This window comes from Neovison vison, chromosome 2 (genome assembly GCF_020171115.1).
Source record: "Neovison vison isolate M4711 chromosome 2, ASM_NN_V1, whole genome shotgun sequence".
NCBI classification, from domain to species: Eukaryota; Metazoa; Chordata; class Mammalia; order Carnivora; family Mustelidae; genus Neogale; species Neogale vison.
The window spans coordinates 32,755,886-32,781,739 of record NC_058092.1 but is presented as its reverse complement, the minus strand read 5'-3'; the positions used below and the strand labels follow the sequence as shown (position 1 = coordinate 32,781,739).

The window sequence follows — 25,854 nt, the reverse complement described above, 5'->3', positions numbered from 1 at the left end:
AATACTTACTGTCAGATACTACAAAAGTTAATGATATATACAAGTTTTTTTATATATATATATACTTATATATATACTTATATATATGTATCAGTGACTATCAGTAACTTGTACAGGAAGTTGGTTTTTCTGGTTAAAGTAAGATTCATATATTATTCTCAAATTTATTTTGAATTTTCCATCTATGAAATTTTTGAATTTTCCATCTGTGAAAGTACAAAAAGGACTAATGCAGGACTTTGCTAAGGAGATCCAGATGTGGTGATCAAAATAGAAAAATACTGGCTTTGAAATGGAAATGACGACAATTTCTGAAGCTCTTAATGATATTTCATCACACATTAAAGTTTTTAAAGATTTATTTACTTATTTGAGAGCAGGGAGGGGCAGAGGAAGGGAGAAAATCCCTAGCACAATCCCTGCCAAGTGCAGAGCCTGATGCAGGGCTCAGTCCCATGACCCTGCGATCATGACCTGAGCCAAAACCAAGACTTGGATGCCCAACCAATTGAGCCACCCAGGCACCCCTTAAATTTTATTCTAAAAACAGCTTGGGGTGGGGGATGCCTGGGTGGCTTAGTTGGTTGAGTTGTCTAACTCTTGATTTCTGCTCAGGTCTAGATACCAGGGTTATGAGTTTGGGTCCTATGTTAGGCTCTGTGCTGGACATGGAGTCTACTTTAAAAAAAAAAAAAAAAAAAAAAAAGGTGGGATTGAAAAGGTTTGTATAGATCATGCATGGGTTTCCTTTTAAAATGCTACTACTTTACTGGAAATAAACAATGAAATAACAGCTTTTTTTCATCTTAATGAAAGAACCTTATAGATTCTCTCCAAATGACGGTTTTCCAAGGCCAAGGCAAGAACTTTTATTAAGTCTTCTACCTTAAAAAGTACCTTAACTTACTAGGTTTTATGATTATCTTACAATGTACTTGAATACAGTTTTGCTATTAATGGGCAGTGTGAGAATATTTTCATTTAAAAGGTTTCTTTTATTAACTGATACTGTGCTGCAGGATTTTATTTTTCATTTAATAAAATTTGTTGTGTTTTGGTTCAGTAAAACATGGTATGTGCCATCCTTTGGGATATGAAAATAGCCTAGTTATGTCTAACCAAATATTGCAGTAAGATTTATTAAAATGAGCGTTTACCTGCAAACCAAGAGTACATTATTTTTAACATTAGGTACTTCTGGTTGAACCATTATTATCATCATAGCAGCTAACAATTACTGAGCTCATTCACATCCTGCACTTGCACCACGGCATTTAATCCTCACAACAGTTCTGCAAAATAGATATATTTTTGACTATAATTGAGGTATAATTGAGGTAATTTTGACCTGCAGAGGTAAATCACTTCCTAAAGTTACCAGGTGTGCAGATGGTAATACAGAGACTTTAATCCTTACATTCTAGTCCTGTAAATTATGCAGTCTTAACCCCTAAAGTGTATGTGTCTCAAGAATATCCTATAAGTCAAATGAAAAAGCAGTGAAGATGGCTATGCTGTTTTGCTTAGTCTTTTAAAAATTTTTTTTATTTATTTGAGGGAGAATAGGAGAGAGAGAGAGGGGGGGGGAGAAAGAGAGCACAGATGGAGAAGCGGACTCCTAAGCAGAGAGCCCAATGCAGGGTTCTATCCCAGGACCCTGAGATCATGACCTGAGCCGAAGGCAGCTTAACCAACTGAACCACCCAGGCGCCATTGTTTTGCTTAGTCTTAAGAATTCTTGCCACCTTTGACTTAAAAGTTTTTGGAGTTCTCAAAGAAAGAGTTCAGAAATAACTGGGCCTTACTAATCTTCTCCACCTCTTTGGTCAAATCCTTGGCCTTTAGGACTATGGCAAAGCATCTGGAATGTGACCCAGCATTCACACACTTTCCCCTTAACATTTACTCAGTCTTTCAAGACTTCTTCAGATACTGCCTTTTCTCTCTTTTTTCTTTTCTTTCTTTTTCTTTTTAAAAAATTTATTTCTTTTTCTTTTCTCTTTCCCTTTCCTTTTGTCTGTGAGAGGGAGGAGAGCAGAGAGAGACAGAGGGAGAGGGAGAGAGAGAATCTTAAGCAGGCTCTGTGCTGAGATGTGGGCCTCAATCTCACATCACTGAGCTCATGACCTGAGCCAAAAATCAAGTCAGATGCTTAACTCATTGAGCCACTTAAGCACTGCAGATAACTGCCTTTCAGTGACGGCTTTTCCAAATCTCTAACCCCTTCCTAGCTGAACAGACAGTAAGCATTGTTCCTGAATGCCCTCGTAAACTTTCTGCCTTAGTACTTACATTACTGTACATAATCTCTTTAAGTGTCTGTCCCTTCTACTAGACCATGAGCTACTGGAGGGCAAAGGGTGGTGTTTCTTACTCTTCTCAGTGATCCCAGAGACTGGTGTGTGGTGGATATTCTGTGGACACTTTTTCAGCTGAGTTAGTGTTGCTTCCTGACAATGTCTACTTCTGCTCCATTAATAATTTTGGAAGTGTGTCATAAAGTATAACTGAAATCTGACTCTGAGTGCTCTTGCTTTCTCTGACTGTGTCTAGGTTTGATGACCATCCCTTCCGAATCTTCCCAGCAGTCCCACACCTCATGTTCGTATCAGCACTCTCCTAGCAGCACAGTGAGCTCTCACCCACACAGCAACCAAAGCAGTCTGTCCAACAATCATGGCGGTGGCCTCAGCACCACGGGCAGTAATTCGGTTGCACAGGTCTCACTGCCCCACTCCCAGATGCACACACAGCCGTCTCCGCATCCGTCCCATCGACCGCATGGTTTACCACAGCATCCGCAGCGTCCCCAGCACCCAGCATCGCACCCACAGCAACACAGCCAGCTCCAGCCTCCTCACCCCCAGCACCCCTCTCCACATCAGCACATACAGCATCATCCGAACCATCAGCATCAGACGTTAACACATCAGGCACCCCCACCCCCACAACAGGTATCCTGTAATTCTGGTAAGTTTGTGTCTCCTGACTTGCATTTGGCTGTGGATTAGGATCTGTTCTTTGTTATCTGAGGCTTGTGTATATTTACTACCGAAACCCTTCTCATCTGTCTCCCTTTTGTGTTTCCTTGTTGTAATCCTGTAGTTGTAACTCACTTAGTCTATACATTGATCTAGAGGGGTTTTTTTTGTTTTTGTTTTGTTTTTTTAAGATTTTCTTTATTGGGGGGGAGAGAGAGAGAGAGCACGAGAGGGGAAAGGGTCAGAGGGAGAAGCAGACTCTCCACTGAACAGGGAGCCTGATGCAGGACTCCAGGAACCTGACGTGAGCCGAAGGCATTTGCTTAACCAACTGAGCCACCCAGATGCACTGGAGATTTTCCTGATTAAAATTTATTGTTAACAGCATAGGCAAACTCAGCAACCCTTGTAGGTTTTGGTGTCAGCTCTCATTTTGTCTTTCTGGAAAGCCAGTGTTTTGTGAGCATTTGAAAGAAGAGTGAGATGCACAATCTGTTTGCAATCTATTATGATTGTGTGGTATAGAAGAAAGAGTATAGGTTATGTCAGGAAAAACCTGTATTTGAATCCTCATTATGACTCATATGACCTTTCATGCATTACTTCTTTTAGTCTTATTATTTTCTCATCTATAAAAATGGAACTAAAATGCGCTAGTATACAGTGTTGTTATGAGGATTGCACTGAAAATGCAAATAGGAAATGCCTCATCCGGTAGCCTTTAAGTATTCAGAAAATGTTCCCACTTTTCCTTTCTTTGCTTATTCCTGCCCGAGATCTCATTTTAGAAAGATAGATTGCAAAGGAAGAAAACATTCTTCATATCCTGGTTTTTTTTTTTTTTAAATCTATTGCTCATAAGTTAGGTCTTGATGGTTTCTGGTGAGATGCTTAATTGACACTGCTCACAGACCAGGAATCTGCACTGCAGAATCCCCAGGGGTGCCCCCAACACAGACGGCAAAGTGAATGTGTCCCTTTGGAGTTGTGCAGATACAGATCCTTCTTTTAGCTTACCTGGCTGTCCACTTACCAACCAAATCACTGATGAGATTTTTATCCTGGAGAGACAATTTCTAAAGGCTAGATGATACTAGTTCTCACCAATTAAAATTGATCCTCATTTCAGGCAATTAAACTACTGTCAGGGAAATGACTTTAGATAGTGCATACTGTCTTTTGTATTCTGACTGCTCTAAAGCTTATGTTTTTCTGAAACTACTTACTTTTTTGCAAAGTGGAAATATATAATATATTTGGGGGAGAATTACACAAGGTACAAAAATGCAGATCAGGGTACTTGAAATTTAGTAAGTTCCTTTTCACAGTTAATTTTGTTTTCCCAGTTAATAATTCTAAGTACTTTCCAGAATAAATTTGAAAATTGGGTGTAGTTCTTTTCTTTTTTTATTTTTTTTTAAGATTTTATTTATTTATTGGACAGACAGAGATCACAAGTAGGCAGAGAGGCAGGCAGAGAGAGAGGTTCCCTGCTGAACAGAGAGCCTGATGTGGGGCTTGATCCCAGGATCCTGAGATCATGACCTGGGTTGAAGGCAGAGGCTTAACCCACTGAGCCAACCGGGCACCCAAGAAAATTGGGTATAGTTCTTGATGGACTGCTCCTAAAACATCTTGAAATTATTTTTAGGTTTATGCCTAGAGAAAAAGGTGTAAGTATAGCCCCCTTTTCCTATTCTTAGTCTTATTCACTGTTGTCTACTTTAAAAAAAAAAATGTTTTTAAATTTTTTAAAATATAAGTATAGTTGATGTGTAATGTTGTTAGTTTCAGATGTACAACACAGTGATTCAGCAGCTCTGTACTTTATGCTGTATAGCTACTATCTGTCACCATACAATGGTATTAAAATACCACTGACTCTGTTTCTTACACTATACCTTCCATACTGGTGACTTACTAATTCCATCACTAGGAACCTGTACTTCCCACTCCCCTTCACCCATTTGCCTGTCTCCTCCCCGCCCCCAACTTGCTTGTTCTGTGTATTTAAAAATGGGATTGTTTCTTTGTTTTGATTTGTTTTCAGATTCCACATATAAGTGAGATCATATGATGTTTGGCTTTCTCTGACTTAGATCACTTACACTTCTGCCTACCTTTTAATGTCAATACATTCTTCAGAAAGTTTAAGCTTGTTCTTAATATGATTTTAATGACTGACTAATGTTTATAGATTTGGTGTCAGTAGAAGTCTGTGATGCTTGGGTCATACCTTTCTATTAACTCTAATGATTGCTGGGGAGAAAAAAGTACTATTAAAGCTGAAAACAATTTATCATATGCTCTTAGTGGCCTGTTGTTATACCAGTGGTAGCTTGCCAGAGAAGGAATATAGCTTTTTACCTGGGGGGGATTAGGAATAATCATTGTGGCTGTGATAATCTGTTTGAGTTAAAATTTTGAAGATGAGACTAAGCAAGTTGTCTTTAATAGGGAGTGAATGGAAGAAACTAATAGTTTTTTGAGTTCCCATTATGTGATAGGCAATTAGATACTTATCTCGTATTATTCTCCCAAATCAACTATAAATTACCGCATTTAATAGATAGGAAAAGTGTAACTCAAAGAAGTTAAGCTGTTTGCTCAAGATCAGAGCTAGTAAGTAGAATTAGTATTTATATCCTGGCCTGTCAGGACTTCAAAGACTGTAACACCAGTAATTCCAAAAGAACTAAAATCAGTAAGCATTTACTGAGTGGGTCTTGCAGAGATTGCTTTGTATTGCCAAGTCAACATTTATTATAGGTGATGGACTTGAAAGTTTCATAGACTTGAATGTGGCTCACTGGAGCATTACGTATTTTTCCCCAACGGATTTCTCCTAAATTACGAGTTGCCTGGGGGCAGAGTCAAGTTGTCTCTGTCTGGTTCATTGTTTATTTGAAAAAAACCCTTAATTGGCAGATTTTTGTAAATCAAGTAACCAGTAGTTGATACAGAGTTATCTATGATGTAGCAAAAAATCCTTTTTATTAGTTCTTCCCTTCATCCATCCAGGGCTGATTCTGATAACAGAATAATTTGTGCAGCAGTCACTGAACGGAGGATTTTCTTCCCCTGCTCAGCACTATCTCTTTTAGTGCAGCTCAAGCCCCATGCCCTTGAGTGGTGACCACTTTGCTGACATACAGACTGGAGTCTGAACACTCCTGATGATACCACATCAGAGTATACTATTCCTGACTAGAAATGCCCTGGTTTGGATTCAGCAGCATTTCTTAGAGATGTTTCAGCCCTTTGTTTTGCTACTTTGCCAGGAGGACTGTGCTAAGGCATTTCTCTTTCTTAAGGTTGTCTTGTAAGACATTTGTCCTCTTGCTGTACGATCTAATTTAGCTCTTAAGTCAGTACTTTAAATTCTTCTGTGTGTTACATCTGAATGTGAACCTGCCTCTGAGTTATAAAGAACGTACCTCTTGATGTCATAACAGGACAGGAAAATGAACAGAATGTATTGATTTGCCTGACTTGCCCTGCCTGGTCATTCATTTGTACTGTACAAATGTAAAACGCAGTAATCAAGTGTGACATTATTTAGGTGATAGGGCAGTTTGTAAGCTGTCAGACTAGATCTAGAAACACCAGGTTCAAGGTTTAGATATATCGTAGTGACCTTGCTAAGTTATGCCACCTCTCTGGTGTTTAGTTTCTTTTTATTTATGAAATGAAGAGAAATAAGACCCCTCTTCTTATTTCACAGCACATGAAATGATTGGTGTGAATCCATTTGTAAAACTGGTTGGGGATCTATCAATGTTAGGAATAAGCCCAGCCCATTGTCTTCCCCCTAGTATATACTTCAAACTTTCACTATCCAAGATTTATAATATTATCGACATTATTTTTATAGGTGTTTCAAATGATTGGTATGCAACACTTGATATGCTAAAGGAAAGTTGTCGGATTGCCAGCAGTGTTAATTGGTCAGATGTAGACCTTTCACAGTTCCAAGGTGAGTATGGCTTCTTTCTGATAAACAACCAGAAATATATGATTTTGTTTTCTCTCACAGATAGTTTTCTTTGTAGTAGAAATAAGTATCTCCTTATATAGTGTTTCTTTTGCCTTTGGTAGTACACTTAAAAACAACACTGCAACATTTCATGATTAAGCCTTTCAGTCAGTTGATACAGCAGAGGATCAGAGACAGGAGTTTTGAAAGAAGTTTGGCCACATTTGGAAATAATTAGGCTTTGAATAATTTTTAACTGTCATTCTTCATTGCATGGTAAATCACTACCAGTGGGAATTTTGAGGGCTGGGGGAAAAAAAATGTATTGCTATTTTCCTTGCAGTGTTTGCAGAACAAACTATGCTAACTGTATTTCTAATGCTTTCTTCATAGGTTTGATGGAGAGTATGAGACAGGCAGATCTCAAGAACTGGTCTTTGGATCAGGTTCAGTTTGCTGATCTCTGTTCTTCTCTTAATCAGTTCTTTACACAAACTGGCCTTATCCACTCACAGAGTAATGTTCAACAAAATGTCTGTCACGGTGCCATGCATCCAACAAAACCTTCCCAACACATTGGAACAGGTATGGGTTTAATTATCTTCTCGATTTTCTCTTTCTCATTTGTGCAAAATTTAATGCAATTTGGTATGTTGTTAATGGTGACTGATCTGTTTATATCTTTTTATTTCTAAGAAATGAAGTAAAGTAATTACATATATAAAAGGTGTATTTTAGAGAAATTGAAGTAAAGAGACTGCTTTTCTATCATTTATATGATTATTTTATTGTTTACAATTGACTTTCCTTTGTGATCTTTAACCTTTTAAGTTCTCAAGGATTAAGTGTTTCAAAAATACTTACATTTTTGTAAGAACATCGTTATGAAATTATATCAGTTTACATTTGTGTAGATTTGCAGTGAAAATCATTATGTCTTCTTTTATATATCTTCTAAGAATGTTAAGATTAAAGTTCAAAGTTTACTTGATGAATACAGTAATGGTAAATAGTCTTGATGGTGTTTATTACTCTGGACTTGAGATTCGTTGTCTGTATTTTTCATCTCACTTTCTTGCTTTCCTCTTTACCCTTGTAGCCATCTCATTTACTCTGATTGCAGTGCCTTTTCATTCTGTAAGTGTTCAGTATCCAGGTGCTTTCTTCATTTAATTTCTTACAACCTTTTATCTCCAAGTTGACATCTTTTCTGTTCATTACTTTGGTTTTACATTTAATACATTTTTAACAGTCTTTTCAATCCTGAGTGGCTTTCTTCAACCATTATTCTAGCTTATTTCACATATTTGGTCTTTCCATATTCTCAGGATCCCCAACCAGGCTTTATCTTTCTTTTTGTTTAGTCTTTATTTCTGGGTCTTTGTTTCTTTCTTTCTTTGTTTTTTTTTTTTAAAGATCTGTTTATTTATTTTAGAGAGAGTGAGAGAGAGTGTGCAAGCAGAGGGGAGGGGCAGGGAAGAGGGAGAATCTCAAGCAGACACCCTGCTGAGCATGGAGCTTGACTCAGGACTCAATCCCACAATGCTGAGATCATGACTTGAGCCAGAGTGAGGAGTTGGGCACTTAACTGGCTGAACCACCTCTGTGTCTTTTGATAGAAATCTTCCATCATCTTTGCTTCTTCCATTTGAATAGTTTATGTAACTTGAAACCCTCAATGGCTGTTTGATTTTGATGACTTACTCATTTCCTAAATTATATCCATGCAAGAACCTTATTTGTTGCTTGACATATAGGAGGTACTTAATAGTGTTGGATGAATTTGTTGAGTGCTTGGAATGTGCCTGACAACTAAGCTTTATTTTTTGATGACTCTTGAGCTCCTCTCTCCCTCCATCTCTCTCTCTTTCACTTCCTTTTTGGTATCTTTTGTATATATACCCTTTGAAAAAAATTTTATCCTTAAGTATATAGTTCAGTGGCAATTAAATACATTCATAATGTGCAACTATCATCATCATCCATCTCCATAACTCTTTTCATCTTGTAAAGTGGATATTCTGTATTCATTAAATAATACCTCCTCCCAATCCCCCTGACCCTCCACCAAGCCCCTGGCATCCATCAGTCTACTTTCTGTTTCTGATTTTCGACTACTCCCAAGTATCTCATGTAATTGAAATCCTACAGTATTGTCTTTTTGTGACATACTTCACTTAGCATGTCTTCATCTATGTTGTGGCATATGTTAGAATTTCCTTCCTTTTTATAGCTGTGTACTAGCCCTTTGTATATATGTATCATATTTGCTTATCTACTCATTTTTTGATGAACACTTGGGATGCTTTCATGTTTTAGCTATTGTGGATAATATTGCTATGAACATGGGTGTACCAATATTTTTTCGAGGCCCTGCTTTCAGTTCTTTTGGATATATACCCAGAACTGAAATTGCTGGATCATATGGTAATTCTGTGTTTCATTTTTTGAGGACCCACCATACTGTTTTTGATGGTGGCTTAATACCATTTTACATCCCCACTAACAATGTGTAAGGGTTCTAGTTTTTCGACATCCTTGCCATCATTTTTCTTTTCTTTCTTTTAAAAAAAAATAGCTATTTTACTGGGTGTGAGATGGTATCTCATTTTAGTTTTTATTTGCATTCCTTGATTATTAGTGATATTGAATATCTTTTCATCTGCTTACCAGCCTTTTCGTATCATCTTTGGAGAAATGTCTGTTCAGGTCCTTTGCCCATTTTTATAGTTTCTCAACCACACTTGACTTCTGGAGATTAGGTCAGATGAGCCTACATGTATCCTTTCTTTTTCTTTTTTTTTTTAAGATTTTATTTATTTATTTGGCAGAGATCACAAGTAGTAGGCGGAGAGGCACATAGAGAGAGAGGAGGAAGCAGGCTCCCCATGAAGCAGAGCCAGATGTGGGGCTCGATCCCAGAACCCTGGGATCATGACCTGAGCCGAAGGCAGAGGCTTTAACCCACTGAGCCACACAGGCGCCCCTCCTTTGCCCATTTTTAAATCTGGTTTGATTTATTGCTGAATTTTAGGAGTTCTCTGTTTTTTTTGGATATTAACCCTTTCATCAGATTCATGATTTGTGAACATTTTCTTTAATTCTTTTGTTTTCTTTTTAACTGTGTTGTGTCTTTTGATGCACAATTTTTTAATTTTTCGGGAAGTCCAACTCATCCATTCTTTTGTTGCCTAGGGGTTCTGTATCCTATCCAAGAAATCATTGCCAAATCCAGTGTCATGAAGCTCTTGCCCTGTATTTTCATCTAAGAATTTTATAGTTTAGGTCTTACATTTAAGTCTTTAACCCATCTTAAGTTACTTTTTGTATATGGTGTTAGATACAGGTCCAGTTTCATGGTTTTACATGTAGAATCCAGTTTTCCCAGCACCATTTGCTGAAAATACTGTCCATTCCCGCACAGAATGGTTTTGACACCCTTGTCAAAAGTCACTTGATCAGGGGTACCTGGGTGGCTCAGTGGGTTAAAGCCTCTGCCTTCGGCTCAGGTCATGATCTCAGGGTCCTGGAATCGAACCCTGCATCGGGCTCTCTGCTCAACAGGGAGCCTGCTCCTCCCCTCCCCCCCACACCTCTTCCTGCCTCTCTGCCTACTTCTGATCTCTGTCAAATAAATAAATAAAATCTTTTTTTAAAAAAAAGGTCATTTGATCATATATGCAAGGTTTCATTTCTGGGTCCTCTGTTCAATTGCAGTGTTCATAGTATATTTGTCTTGATGCCATTAGCACACTGTTTAAAATACTGTATTTTTGTAGTAAGTTTTAAAATCAAGATGTGTGAGTCTCCCTGCTTTGTTATTCTTGTTCAAGATAATTTTAGCTCTTCAGGGCCTCTTGAGATTCCCTATACATTTTAGGATGGGATTTTCTGTTTTGCCCCCCCTTAACTGGAATTTTTTATATGGATTACATTGAATCTGTAGATCACTTCGGAGAGTATTGACATTTCAACAATATTGTCTTCCAGTCCCTGAACATGAGATGTATTTCCATGTATTTATGTTGTCTTAAATTTCTTTCAGCAGTGTTTTTGTAGTTTTAACTATACAAATCTTTCACCTCTGTAGTTCGTTCCTAAGTATTTTTTATTGCCATTGTAAATGGAATTATTGTTGTAATTTCCTTTTCAGATTATTCATTATGTAAAGATGATTTTTGCATGTTGACTTTGTATCCTTCTACTTCACTGACTTTACTTATTCTAATAATTTGTGTATGTTTGGGGTGGAGTCTTTGGAAGTTTCTTCATATAAGATGATATCTATGAACAGAGATAAATATACTTTTTCCTTTCTGATTTGGATGCTTTTTCTTTTTCTGGCCTAATTGCTCTGGCTAGAACTTGCAGTATGTTGAATAGAAATGGAGATCCTCGCTTCGTTCATGGTCATAGAAAAGCTTTCAAGTTTTTCACCATTGAGCATGATGTTTGCCATGGGATATTAATAAATGGTTTTTTTATGGCTTTTTTAATGTTTAAGTAGTTTTCTTCTATTTCTAATTTATTGAGTATTTTTAATTATGAAAGGGTGTTGACTTTGTCAGTTACTTTTTCTGCATCAGTTGAGATGAACATGTAAGTTTTTTTCCCTTTCTTTCTGTTAATGTGGTGTATTACATTGATCACATTTCATACGTTGAACCACCTTTTTATATTCCAGGAGTAAATCTCACTTGATCATCATGTTTAATCCTTTTAATACAGTATTGAATTAATTTTGCTAGTATTTTGTTTGGGATTTTTGGATTGGTGTTCATAAGGGGTATTGGTCTCTAGTTTCCTTTTAGATGTCTGTCTCTTTTTTTGGTATTGGGCTGATTTTGGCCTCAGAGGATGAGTTAGGAAGTGTTTTCTGTCTTTCAGTTTTTTTTGAAAAAGTTTGAGAAGAATTGGTGTTAGTTCTTTAAATAGTACAATTCACCAGTGTAGCCATCAGGTCCTGCACGGGCTTTTCTTTGTTGGGAGATTTTTGATTACTTATTCAGTCTTACTAGTTTTGGTTGTATTCAGATTTTCCACTTCTTTGCAAATTTCTCTTGGTGGCTTTGTGTTTCTAGGAATTTGTTCATTTCATCTAGGTTATCTAGTAAGTTTGTGTGCAGTTGCTCATAGTACTCCTATGATCCTGTTTCCTTCCTTTTTTGAGGAGGTCCTGGTTTTTTGTGGACTCAGTTGTAGCATGCTCACTTTCAATTCTCATTTTAGTTATTCTCTGCTTTATTTATCTCAGCCCGAATCTTTATGATTTCCTTCTTTCTGCTAGCTTTGGATTTACTCTGTTCTTTTTGTAGGTCTTTAGTTGTAAAGTTAGGTTGTTGATTGAGATATTTCTTGTTTTTTTAATGTGTTTATAGCTATAAATTTCCCCCATGGCACTGCTTTTGCTGTTTTCATATGTTATGTTTTGATTACATATGTCTCAAGTTTTTTCTAATTTTCTTTGTGATTTTTTTCTTTGATCCATTAGCTGTTTGTGTTTAATTTCCACAAATTTGAGAACCTTCCAGTTTTACTTCTGTTACTGATTTCTGACATCATCCTCTTGTGATCAGAGAAGATACTTTGTATATCTATCATTTAAAATCTGTTAAGACTTAAATTTGGAACCCAACATATATGCTCTATCTTGGGAAATACCCTGTATGCATTTGTGAAGAATGTATATTTTGTTGTTGGGTAGAATGTTCTTTATTTGTCTGTTAGATGTAGTGGTTTATTCTGTTAAATCCTGTTTCCTTAATTCTCTCTGGTGGTTCTTTCCGCTGTTGAGTGTCAGGTATTTATATCACCAACTATCATTGTAGAGTTGTTCGTTTCTTTCAGTTCTGTCAGTTTGTGTTTTTTGTTTTCCTGCAATCTGTTATTAGATGTATAAGTGTTTATAATTATCTTTTTTCTGTATTGAACCTTTTATTGAAATGTAGTGCCCTTCTTTGTCTTTGTAACCTTTGATTTAAAGTCTATTTTGTCTGATATTAGTATAGCAGTCCCTACTCCCTTTGGGTTACTTTTTCCATTCTTTTACTTCTCATTCTATTTGTGTTTTTGGATCTAAAGTGAGGGTCTTACAGATATGTGTTCTTACTCATTCTGTCATTCTCTCTTTTGATTGGAGAATTTAATCTGTTTACATGTAAAGTAGTTACAGATAAGGAGTGATTTCTGTCATTTTGCTGTTTCTTTTCTGCCTAGTTTTTGTCCCTTATTTTTTGCATTCCTATTGTCTTTTGTGTTTTGTTGACTTTCTGTAGTGAAATGTTTTAATTCCTTTTGTCTGTATTGCATAGCTCTTTGTAGTCACCATGGGGATTGGGTTTACCAGCCTAAAGTTTTAACATTCTAATTTGAATTTATATCAGTACAACTTTTATAACATAAAGAAGCTCTTCTCCTTTACAGCTCCATCTTTACCCCTTTTGATTGTTGATGTCACAAAATCACATCTTTATGCACAGTGTGCCCCAAAACCTATATTAATAATGCCTTTAAATGCGTTAGTCTCTCAAATTATGTAAAAAAACATGTGGCGTTACAAGTGGAAGTTATAATAATACTTGTGTCTAAACTAATCACTTTTAGAAAATATATTAGTCTTTCCAGTCATGTATAAAAGAAAAAGTGGAGTTCTGAATTGTTGCCACAGTAATACTAGCTCTTTTGATTGCTTTTATAATAACCTGTATTGTTATCTTTTTTTCTCCATTAAGCTTTGAGTTATTGTCTGGTGTCCTTTTATTTCACCGTGTAGGACTCCTTTAAGGATTTCTTAGAGGGCTAATGGTAACAAACTCCTTTAGCTTTTGTTTATGTAAAACCATCTTAATTTCTTCCTCACTCTTGAAAAGGAGTTTTGTTGGGTATAGCAGTTCTTGGTTGATACTTTTTCTTTTTAGCATTTTGAGTAGATTGGCCCATTGTCTTCTAACTCCTAAAGTCTACCATGAGAAATCTGCTGATAATCTTATTGAGGTTCCCTTGTGTGTGAAAAGTCACTTATCTTGCTCCTTTCAAAATTGTCTCTTTATCTTTGGCTTTTGAAAACTTGATTATAATATGTCCCTTGGTGTGGGTCTCTTGTGGATCTCATCTTACTAAAGTCTGTTGAACTTCTTGGATATTCTCATTCTTTGTTCAGCCATTATTTGTTCAAATAGTCTCTCTGTCCCATTCTTCCTCCTTCTGGGACTCCCACAATGCATAGTTGGTTTGCTTGATAGTGTCCCCCAGTGCCTTAGTCTCTATTTAATTTTTTTCAATTTTTTCTTTCTGTTACTTACCCTTGGTAATTTTCATTGTCCTATCTTCAAATTCACTGATTCTTTCTTCTGCCCACACAAATTTTTCCTTGAATCCTGTAGTGAATTTTTCGTTTCAATTATTGTAATTTTTAGTTCTGGAATTTCTTTTTTATTTCTTTTTAGGTTTTCTCTCTCTTTATTGATATTTCTGGTTTATTCATACATTGTAATTATGACTTTTTCCACATCTTCCTTTAGTCTTTGAGCATCTTTAAGACACTTGGTTTAAAGTCTTTGTAGTAGATCTGCCGTCAGATCTTTTTCAAGGACAAGTTTTGTTGATTTGTTTTTGCTTTGAATAGGGCATACTTATCTGTTTATTTGTATGCTTTGTGATTTTGTAGTTGAAAACTAGACACTTGAATCTAAGAATGTGGTACCTAGGAAACTAGATTCTGTTCCTTCCCTGGGTTTGCTTTTCAATTATTTTGCCTTCTGTTTTTGTTTTCTTGATGGCTGCAAGGTATCCTTATGCTAAGGTTTGCCCTAAGGTCTTCTCATGTCTTCTCTGTGTCTGTACTTTTCTCTTGGCAGAGGTGGTCACTTTCTAATTTTCCCAGTATATATGATTGTTTTTCAGTGTCCTGGCTTTTAATGTCTGCCTCCTCAAAGGGTAAAAAGAGAAAAATGAAAGAGGGGGAAAGGAGGTTAGTAGCCCCCTTATAACCCCTAGAAATTAGTTCATTTGGAGGGTAGGTGCTTTGCATCATTGGTGGAATGTGCAACAATGGCCACCCTTCTTTACATCTGCATCTCTGTGATCAGAGTACAGATCTGCAGTATTTGGAGAACAGAGGCCTCTTCACCTACAGTGGCTCTTGCAAGCTGTGTGAGTTGTTCCAGGAACACATGCACAGCTACTGCCATTGGGTAGGGATGAGGGATAGGTAGCTACTGTTGGGCTAAGAGCTGGAATTGACCAAAAATAACTGCAATTTATTATATAAGCCTTCCTCTGTGCGTTGCAAACTCAGTAAACTTCAGAGTTCCAAATTCTCCAGTGTTTTCTGTTGTATCAGACAGTCTACCAGTGTAATTTTATCTAGGTTAGAAGACAGATTCCTGGTGCTTCCTACTCCACCATCTTCTCAGAATCCTCCCTTTATTCCTTTTTAATTGTCAAGATCTACATAACTTGGCATGCATTTTCACTTATTTGCCTTCTTCCATTTCATCTTTTTATCTCTTCTTGTAGATGGACAGCTTATCTTCTGTAGGTTTCAGACCCATAGTTTTTTCCTTTCAGGATACATCACTTTTACTTTTCCATCTTGCATTAAATCTCAGAGGTGTACCATCCCTTCTGTTCTTTGTCCCTTGGTTTTTCTTTCCTTTTTTATTTCCCTGTCTAACCAAAATAATTCATAAAGTTAGCTCTTCCAAGTGCTGCCATTTTCTCTGCCAAATACTCTCAAATCATTTCAGCCAGCTTTAAAATGCTAATAGTGGGGGTAGGTACCTATGTTGCTTACAAAATTATTGCCTGCGGCAGATTAGAAAGTTCTAGGAAGATAAGTAGAAGAAGGTGTGGGTCAGTCTTAAAGAGAGAACTGTTTCAATGGCCATTATAAATGTTAGCCAGTAGCTCCCCTTTTCTGGAATTTCAGTTTATGTGGTGAAACAAGATTTTCTTCGATTTTGTGACCTAAATTTCTAAGTAAGGTCCAAGTGTATCTTCTGGTTTTGGAACTTGGCTCTCTTGGTCATGGAAAAAGTACTAATCATCTGCTGCTGCTGTCCCATGTGAGAGTGGCCAAGCACCACTTCTGTATTCTTTCTAGACTGAGATCATGGGTTATTTCTCAAAGCCCTTTGTTACTCCATGGTCATTTCTTCTTGACCTTTGACCTGACCTTTGACCTGGATTTATTTGGATCTGATACTCTGATTGTTTTAATTTTTTCTGCCATCTTTCCTATTTATTACCATCACCTTCCTTCTCTAGGGTCCCCACAACTCACTTGATTCTCAGTGCTACTCCACTAACAGCCTATTAAAAAGCCAGAAGACCTATCATTTTTCCTCATTTTTATCCTCTCCCAACTCCCCTTCCCCTTTCGTCTTTTCCTTCTGAGTCAGAAGAACTTTATCCAGCCTTGGCCTGCCAAGCCATGTTGGCTTTTGTCAACACTTCTCTGATCAGTGCTAGTTCTCCAGGTGTTTGTCACCTTGTACCCACTGATGTCTTCTCACAGACACTCAGGTTTTTTACATGTCCAGCCTGCTTCCTTTTTAAGTCTAAGCCTTTTTCTATCATTATTTTATTCTCTTCACATCCCTCTTTATCAGATCCATTCAGATATTATCCCACTTCCTGTCTCTCTACCCCCAGCACATCTTTGCCACAAATTCAAAATGGAATGTAAGAGGGGACTTGAGCTGTTAATTTTATCCTTTTATCTAACAGATAAAAGCTGTTAACTGAAACTGAGACCAGAGAGAGAAAGCAACTTTGCCTAAAATTACAAAGTTCATTTGGGTATAGATCTTGACTCCCTGAATATAGTCTGTCCATATCCTTCAAACTTTCCCTTTCACTTCTATCTTCAAGATTCACCTTCTTGTAAATACCTCTTTGGGCTCCCTAGAGGTGCTGTAATGTGTTAGCGTGGAAGAGAGAAAGGAAGAAGAAAAGGATGTTATAGTACACAGTGTCTCTCCTTTCTAAATCATTTTACCTGTGTTTATAATTTGTCTTGTCCAGTAATGTTTAAGTCTTCTAGCTGTGCTGTTCTTAATGAGGGCTCAGCTTAAAGGTCATTAAATAAGGGTAGTTGTACATTTCATACAGATATTTTTTTTTTTAAGATTTTTATTTATTTATTTATTTATTTGAGAGAGAGAGAGACAGTGAGAGAGAGCATGAGCGAGGAGAAGGTCAGAGAGCGAAGCAGACTCCCCATGGAGCTGGGAGCCTGATGTGGGACTCGATCCCGGGACTCCAGGATCACGCCCTGAGCCGAAGGCAGTCGTCCAACCAACTGAGCCACCCAGGCGTCCCTCATACAGATATTTACTTAAACTTTTTCTGTGCCTAACTATGTATTGGGCAGTAGGGATGAAACAATAAGTCCGGATATCCTCTAATCTCAAGGAGCTCATAGTCTGGTGTGATGAAGACTGCACTTCTGCCATAGAACAGTGGAAGTAAGAAAACGGGGCTTAACTGTCTTGGGGAGATAGAAAAACTTCCTAGAGGAAGACAGCTTGAAGCTGGCTTTGCACGATAAATGAGATTTTTATAAGACACAGATATATCTGATCACTTCTGTGCTCAAAATCTTTCATCAGTGCCCAGTTTTCTCAGTAAAAAACAAAGTCTTCGTGGTCTATCTAGTGTCACACAATCTGGTCCCCCATTACTCTCTGACCTTGTATCCTAATCCCCTCCCCTCAGCTCTCTGCTCCCATACTGGTGGCCTCCTTCGTATTCTTTGAACATACCAGGCACAGTCCACCTACCTCAGAGCCTTTTTTGTAGCTGTTTTTTCCTTTGTGTGGAGTGGTCTTCTCCCAGATAGATACATGGCTCACTCATGTCCTTAATTTTGTTCATTTTTTTTTTTCTCCATAAATACCTCCTCAAGTGATGCCTTCCCTGACCATTCTATTTAAATGGCACTTAATGTCCAGCACTCCTTATCCCCTCTCCCTGCTTTATTTTTTTCTGTAGTGTGCATAACATATTTAGTTACTTTGTTTGCTGCCCTCAGCCTGAGAATATGCTTCAAAAAGAGGGAGTTTGTTGGGGTGCCAGATTGGCTTCATTGGTAGAGCATGCGACTCTTGATCTTGGGGTCAATGAGTTCAAACCCCAGGTTGAGTGTGGAGCTTACTTTTTAAAAAAAAAAAAGACAGGAAGTTTGTTTTTTTCATTTCTGTATACCCAGTGCCTAGAGCAAGCCTATAACATAAATAACTTCTTGAATGAATGAATGGTCATTCAACAAGAGTCTACTTCCAATAATATGTGATTAGATTTTTAAATTCTCCTATGTTCTAAATGTTGTAGGATCTCAGAAGTCATTGAAAAGTACATTGGAAGTTAATTTTTTGTTCAGCAAGTCCAGGTTGACTCATTATTTAGAATAGAATGCGAACATGAGAAAAAAAGAGGAGTAATGAGAATTTCTTTATGAAAATAAAAGTGTTAGGAATGTGACAGAATTTCAGAAAGTTCATCTGTTTAATGTGGGTGACATGTTTATTCCTGTGATCCTTGTTTATTATTCCTGTAATTCTTCTATAGTTGTTACCGCACTCCCCTTTTAGGTTAAGAATTACTAAGCCAAAAACAATACATACACAGAATTTCCATAAAAATCAGTTGTCTTTTGATTGTGATTTGAGCTCTTAGAGATGAGTAGAAAGAGAACTAAGATTTTCTAACACAGGCTGAGAAGTCGCTGATAAACCAGTGAGTGTGTTACTGAGAGTGGCATGGCCTCTCCAGCCTGTTGCAGTTTTAGGTGTGCTGGCCACGCATGTGAAAGTTGATCAGCACTTGGGGGTGGAGTGGGTTTTTTCCTCTAAGAATGTCCCAGAGCTACAGGTTAGTGTAACTCTTCTCTCTTTTCTTCCTAAATCTTCAGTATGGTAAATTGGTCGGAGAGCTTAGTTCTGACTGGAAACTTCACTATTAAAAGGCATGTTGTCTTGGGAGGCAATGGCTGGAAGTCAGAAGTGCTGGGTTCTGTCTCATTTTCTCTCTAGTTTTATGTCCTCATCTGCATGAACAGAGGTAGGCCTGAATTAGGCTATCTCAGAGGCTGTTTTAAGCGTAGACAGTCTGACATTCTGGTGACAGGTAAAAACTTGTGAGTAGCCAAATAGTGTTTTCCTACCTTGAGTCTCTTTTTAGTTGCCTCTGGGAAAATGGTTGCTGTTTACTAGTTTGATTACAGTATTGTTAGATGCAGTTGTAATTTGTGTGATACAAGGGATTCCTAAGGGAGAAATAGCCTTTTCCAGTATTCCAGATGTTCCATACAGTGTGAGCCAGTGTTATGCTTCTTCTTCCCCAGAAGCAGTTGGGGGTAGGCATGTGATGTTTGCTCCCTTTCCTTTCTACTTTGCATTAGGATGCAGTATAATTGACATTTTAGAGCTGTTCTGTTTAATAGCGCCTGCCGACAAAAATATATTAATTTAAGAATCTTCAGAAATGCCATTCAAATGAGTTGTTTCCCACCTTCTCACTTTTTTTTTTTTTAAAGATTTTATTTATTTATTTGACAGAGATCACAAGTAGGCAGAGAGGCAGGCAGAGAGAGAGGGAGAAGCAGGCTTCACACTGAGCAGAGAGCCTGATGTGGAGCTCAATCCAGGATCCTGAGACCATGACCTGAGCCGAAGGCAGAGGCTTAACCCACTGAGCCACCCAGGCACCTTGCCACCTTCTCACTTCTAAATAATACTTTTTTCATCACCTTTACTTGGTATAGCTCTTTTAAATTTGTGCAAATCTTTCCTGTCACTTTGTGCCCCCGTTCATTTTGTTAATCAGCTAGGGTACACATAGATAAGTCTACTTTGAAAGTGAGAAAATCAGGGAGAGAGGTAGAGTGGTTAGTAGAAAGAGCCTATGATCTAGCAGAACTGAATGCTAGTGCTGACCCTGTCAAACTGATGTGACTTTGGGCACATCAGCTTAGTCTTTCTGAGCCTCAGTTGCCTCATCCATAAAATGGGGATAATCCCCATCTTGCCCTCATTTTGGGCTTAGTGGGAGGCTCAGATGGTAGAACAGTTAAGAAAATGCTTTTGAACTTTAATGAGGTGTGTAACAGCAACAGGAAAGATGACTTGCCTGGAGGCTTCCAGACAGAAAGAGGCAGTGCCAGAATTAGCATCAGTGTACTCACACTCAGCCTGGTACCACCTTTGGTATTAGCATCTGAAAGGAGTAATTTTTCTTTCTCTTTTCTTGCCTTACCTGCTTAATTTAGTTCTAGGTGATAATTTTATTAAGGTTTTAATTTTTGACTTGTTTTATTTATGTAAATATGTTTCCTTCATTCTGCTTTTCAATCTGATTAGGAAATTTGTATATAGACTCCAGGCAAAATCTCCCTCCTTCAGTGATGCCGCCCCCTGGATACCCTCACATCCCACAGGCACTCAGCACTCCAGGAACGACAATTGCAGGTAATTTGGGGTGTGTTGTATTACAGTTGGTACTCAGAGAGTAATATTAAAAAGACTTTAGCTGTCCCATTGTGAGTGAGTCTGTTCAGGAGGGAGTGAACTCCTGGGTAAGGGAGGATGGGGTGACAATCTTACAGTTACTTGGCTTCAGTGTCGGGTGAAGGGGTTCAAGTGTCATTGGTGTTTGGACCATATGACCCTGAGTCTCTCTGATGTTGTGATTCTCATTATTGTCCTGCCTCTCTAAAGAGGTCCAGGGGCATTAGAGCTTGTCCTGGGGTCTTAGGGATCTTTGTGGCTTTTTGACTCTGATGCAACTTGAGTAGGCTTAAGAACCAGCTTTGGTTAGCTTCTATATATTCTGCTCCATTCGTTCTGGTGTCCCCCCAGCTCTCGTTTCTGAGGAAGTCTCTTACAGAGGAGTAAGTTGCAGGAGTTGCTGCTAGTTCATAAACTGTTCCCCCTGGATTCCTGAATGCAGGATAAGTTACATTTTCAGGGCAGCAAAGGCAGGCACATGGTTAGAGGTAGAAGGTAGCTTAAGGATGATCTAGATGAGGAAGTGCCAGCTCAGGAGTAGAGATATCTTGCCCAGAGCTGCCAGTTTGCTGTAACTAAACCAAGACTTAAGTCTTAATATCTGGATTTAAGAGTTTGTTGCTGATTTTTCTTATGTACCATGCTGCCCTCCACTTGGGCTGCTCAGGGAACAGAAAGGTCATGTGCAGATGTGAATTGAAAACCTCCAAAGAAGTATGTGCCAGGTAGTATGGAGGAAGACTTGTGGCCAAGTAACCTGTTCTTTGATGGCCAAGAAGGAATAATATTATCTGTCCTCATCACTCACCAGGAACTTGTAGGTGGCAGGATCTGGTAGTTCAGACTCTGGAACCAGATTCTCAGGGTTTGCTTTCTGGTGCTTTGCCACTTGATAGCTACCTTAATCCTCCTGGCTCATGAGGCCTCCTTGTCTGTTAAAGGGAACTTATAACATTGCCTAACTCCTGGGGTTGTTAAGAGAATTAAATGAGGATTAGATGTAAGTCACTTAAATTTAGCACCTGGTGCATAGTAAGGAGTTTATAAGTTAAAAAATAAATAAAGGCATTTTTGCTATACTGCAATATATTGAAAATCTTAGCATTTTATAAAATGATACATTAAAAATTACAGGGTTTATAAGAAAAATGAAATTAGCAGCAGATTGCTTGAACTTTGTAATTGAATCAAGCAAATCAAACAAAACTGCAACAATCCAGTAAAAATTCCACATTAAAAGGATATGTTTAATTCCTAATAGAAGAATGAATTCTGCAAATAGCTAGAGGTTATTACTTGAGAAAAAAGTCTGGTTTGGAAGGGGGTTTGTCAAAGCTGTGGAAACAAGGGCACAGTGCACCAAAATTGGGGAACACGAGCTGCACACGACCACAGTAACCTAAGGAGAGTGTGGAAAGGGCGGGCATCCTGTTCTCCACTCTTATCTGCCGTGGCTTCCCTGCACTCAGCTGTGTTGATGTTCTCTGTGTTCACCCACTATTACTTGGCGGCCCGAAAGTTAACTTGCTAGCGAGAGTTCAGGATGACCCAGTGTGACGTCACTGGTACACTACGTCATTCTCCCTTTACCATTCTCCTGGGAGCTAGTTCTTGTTACTGAAACATGCACTGATGCAGGACAGACTAAGAGAAAGGGGCTGCATCAGTGTTTGGGCACCCTAGTATTCTTTCTGTGCCTTTCTTGCTACCTCCTGGTGGAATCAAAACGGGCATAGGTTTTGGAATCAAGGGAACTGAATTCAAATCTCTTCCCCTTACTAATTGTATGACCTTGGGTAACTTGCTCCATTCTCTTTAACCTCTGCCCTGTCGTTCATAAAATTAGGGTCATAAGAGCTACATCGGTGAAGGCTTCTGGGTGGATTAGGAGGATAATATGCACCAAGGGCCTGGCACAAAGGCAGTGTTAAGTAGGCATTCATTTATTCCTTTCTTCATTACCCAAGTCACTGCTGACATTGCCTCCTTCCAGGCCATCACGGAGCCATGAACCAGCAGCACATGATGCCTTCCCAAGCCTTCCAGATGCGGCGCTCTCTGCCTCCGGACGACATCCAGGATGACTTTGATTGGGATTCAATTGTGTAGAGCTTGTTTCTGCAAGGCACCAGACCCCAGCATCACCTTTCTGTGCAGTGAAGGGGAAAGATTTAAGAGAATCCAGTTGAGAAAACAAAGTTGCTAATCACTTTACCGATGTTATCAAAATTTCTTTTGAAGACAATCAAAAAGATTTTAGCTGGATAACTTACTGCTTTTATCTGACCCAAACAAGTACTACATGTTTGTCTCCCTGCCAGCTGCCCTATGTAGCTCCTAACTGTTGTGTGATTTGAACGGCTTTTGCATATTTGTGTCAGTTTGATGTTGACCACAAGTGCCAGACTGATTTTTCAGACAGAGCCTATTTTGCTGCAAGCAGTTTATAGATACATATGTGTAAATATATGTACAAAAATTACTGAAAGGATTCAGTTTTTCTAATTGGATTACTACGTCTTGAAAGTTACTGTGAGTTTTTATTCCTTGTTAGGCTATGTTTAACTGATGTAGGCAACTGAAAGAAAATAGATTTTTTCAAAGCCCAGTTCCCCTTATTTAATCTTTTTCAGAAATGTGGGTATTGAGTTCTACTCAGTAAGTCAAAGAACCCAGAGTTTGATACTCTCCAAACAATCCAGAGGGGCATGAAGACTGACCAAATTTGTTTTGATGTTTGGGGGATTACAGAGTTTATGTTGTACCTTGTCAATGTCTGTTTTCCTAAGTCTGCATTAACAGTTCTGAAATGTATTTGATCAGTTAGCAGCTGGGCATTGCTTGGCTCTTTAACAAAATCATTGCCTCCATATTCACTCATGTATTTATTATTCAAAAGTGTTATTTTAATATTTATTGCTACCTTCTGTGAATGCTCAGCTCCTATATGGTTCATTAAGGAGAAGTATGGTGTCTGAAAGCACAGAATTGTTTTACTTAAGAGTTTACAGACAAGACAATCAGAGAGATTGTGTCGCTCCTTTTACCATGTGAGTATATTTCTCTATCTTAGCATTCCTGCTGATTGAGATGTATTAGTGAAATGGGATTTTTCTGGAATTCGAATCAGAGTTCATTTGGGCAATAGAACAGCAGGGCACTGTTGATAACGCGAGTTTCCTCACTCATTCTGTTTCCATTTAGGAAGCACTGAAAGGAGGATAGAGCCACACACAGATTTTATTTGCCTCAGTCTTCAGTGCAGATATCCTTAAGTCGTCCGCTGTTTCTTGTCCTGTGTGTCTGTGTACGCATGACGTTTGGTTACTTTGAAATACAGCGTGCCTCCTTGGGGTTTTTATTACTTGTTTCTTGTTTTGTTTCATATTGTATCATAGTTACTTTGCATGGATTGATTGTCTTAGTTTTATAATAAAAGTAACAGAAATGAGATTTTTTTTAAATGAATAGATTTTTAAATTGGTTCTTTAGACCATAAAAAAGGCAGAATTTCTTTCAGTTATAATGGGGGAATGATATGTTCCATCAAATCAAGGAGTAATAACTGTTCACTGGTTGCTTTTTAGCATCTCTCGTCTCTGTCAGCCATGCTTTAAGTCACTTTAATTAGCTGTAGTGATAATGTGGTTGAGTGTTCTCTACTTGAACTAAACAGATAGACATCTTTGTTTCTGTATGTGTGAATGTGAGAGTGTTTGTCAGCGTGCATGGGGTGTTTTGTTTGTTTGTTTGTTTGTTTTTTTGGTGGGTTTTTTTGTGTGTGTGTTTTTTTTTAAATGGAGTATTGCCTTTAATGAATCACTGGGAAGCCAGTCATAGTAAAGGCTGGTGAGGTTGGGGAGAAAGGAAGGGCTTTATGTTCTTTTGTTTGGACCCTGCTTGGAATGAGAAAAGAAGGTCAGTTCCAGCCCCTTGGATCAGTGAAAATCAGGAGGATTCTGGCAAGGCCAACAGGCCCCTTAAAACAGATCAGAGGCAAGATGAGATAGCAGCAGGCCCCTTAAACAGATCAGAAGCAAGATGAGATAGCAGCCTGCAGAGCAAAAACTTGAAAAAATTTGGGGGGGGGGGTGGATTTTCAATAGTCTGCTCAAGTCACTGTTTTCTGGATACCAAAATAGCTGTTTTGAAACTTTAAATTGCTTGGGTAGCAATGTGCACTTTAAACAATTTGGGTATTGGAATGCAGTCTTACCTGGAATGATTTGAGTAGAAACCACTGATGAAGATTTTACAAATTTTGTGAAGCTAAATTCCTATTTGGCAATCATTTACTGTTTTGCAGTGATCAATATTTCTATGAGAATTTAAATTTACCACAAGTGGCCCTGGAGGCAGAGCCTCCACTGAGACCCATTGCAGTCTTTTGATTCTGGGAGCCCAGGAGCCTAAGACAGGCCTTCTAATGGGCTCCAGCCAGCCCGAGCCATCTGGTGGGGTGCAGAGCATCCCCTCTAGTGGCTCTTTCAGTTGGTAGTTGTTAATGCAGAGCGAGTTCTGTTTTGGGTCTAAATTGACTGAAGACTTTTGGGGAAAAGAATAATAAATGCATATAATCAAATGGGGGTACTCTGTCCAGGAAAATAATCCGACTGGCATTTGTGGCAGTTTTTGAAATGTAAATGTATTCATGTGTGTTCTTGTAAATACATGTCTCTCTGATGTCCTTTGAAGTGGGAGGGAATCAATCCGGGGATTATTTCAAATGGAATAGAGTATTTTGATATTGTTCATTCAGAGGGTGATGTGTACATATCTATATTGTATATATGTGATGAAAATGCATTGGCTTTTTGTGCAAACACAATCTGCTCTCTGTACTGCTGTTGGACAGTCAGTGTTTTAATGTTTCTACAGTTTTGCTATTGCACGATTTCATATTTTGCCTCTATGATGAACGGCACCCATTCTTTGTAACTGTTTAGTGCTGTAAAGAAATACCCCAAGTGTCATTAGGATTGTTGCTGCCAGAACTGATATGCATGAATGGCACTTAAAATAAATATATTATGTTAACTCTATCTACAACACCAGTTGGTCTGTGTCATTTGCTACAATTGAGGGAACAAGATTGGAGCCAGACCCCATGCAGAAACTTGCAGACAGTCCTTATGGTCTTGGAGATTGTGTCCCGTGTGTTGTTGCCTTTAGGAGTATCTCACTAGCTCTGTGAACTTTTCATTGCCTTCAAATGATGAAAATACTTATTTCCTAGAGTTGTAATGGGAGTAAATTAATTAATGCATTTAAACATTTAAAATAGTACCTGGAACATGAAGAAATACTCAGCATGTGCCAGGTGCTGTGCTAAGTAGATACTGTTATCCTCATTTTACAGTGTGGTTACAACTCGGAGGTACAGTGGCTT

The 25,854-nt window shown here is 38.2% G+C and overlaps 1 protein-coding gene across 3 annotated transcripts in view; it reads left to right on the top strand.

The window, feature by feature from the left end:
- The window catches only part of FOXJ3 (forkhead box J3), a 164,298-nt gene extending 138,791 nt beyond the window's left edge, over nucleotides 1-25,507 (top strand). For all 3 annotated transcript variants that reach the window (XM_044237976.1, XM_044237974.1, XM_044237975.1), the window contains 5 exons: nucleotides 2,554-2,970; nucleotides 6,856-6,957; nucleotides 7,351-7,542; nucleotides 20,319-20,426; nucleotides 22,459-25,507. In XM_044237976.1, the coding sequence (XP_044093911.1) occupies nucleotides 2,554-2,970; nucleotides 6,856-6,957; nucleotides 7,351-7,542; nucleotides 20,319-20,426; nucleotides 22,459-22,574 (935 nt within the window). In that variant the 3' untranslated portion in view covers nucleotides 22,575-25,507. The remainder of the gene's footprint in view (nucleotides 1-2,553; nucleotides 2,971-6,855; nucleotides 6,958-7,350; nucleotides 7,543-20,318; nucleotides 20,427-22,458) is intronic.
- Nucleotides 25,508-25,854: the final 347 nt, after the last annotated feature.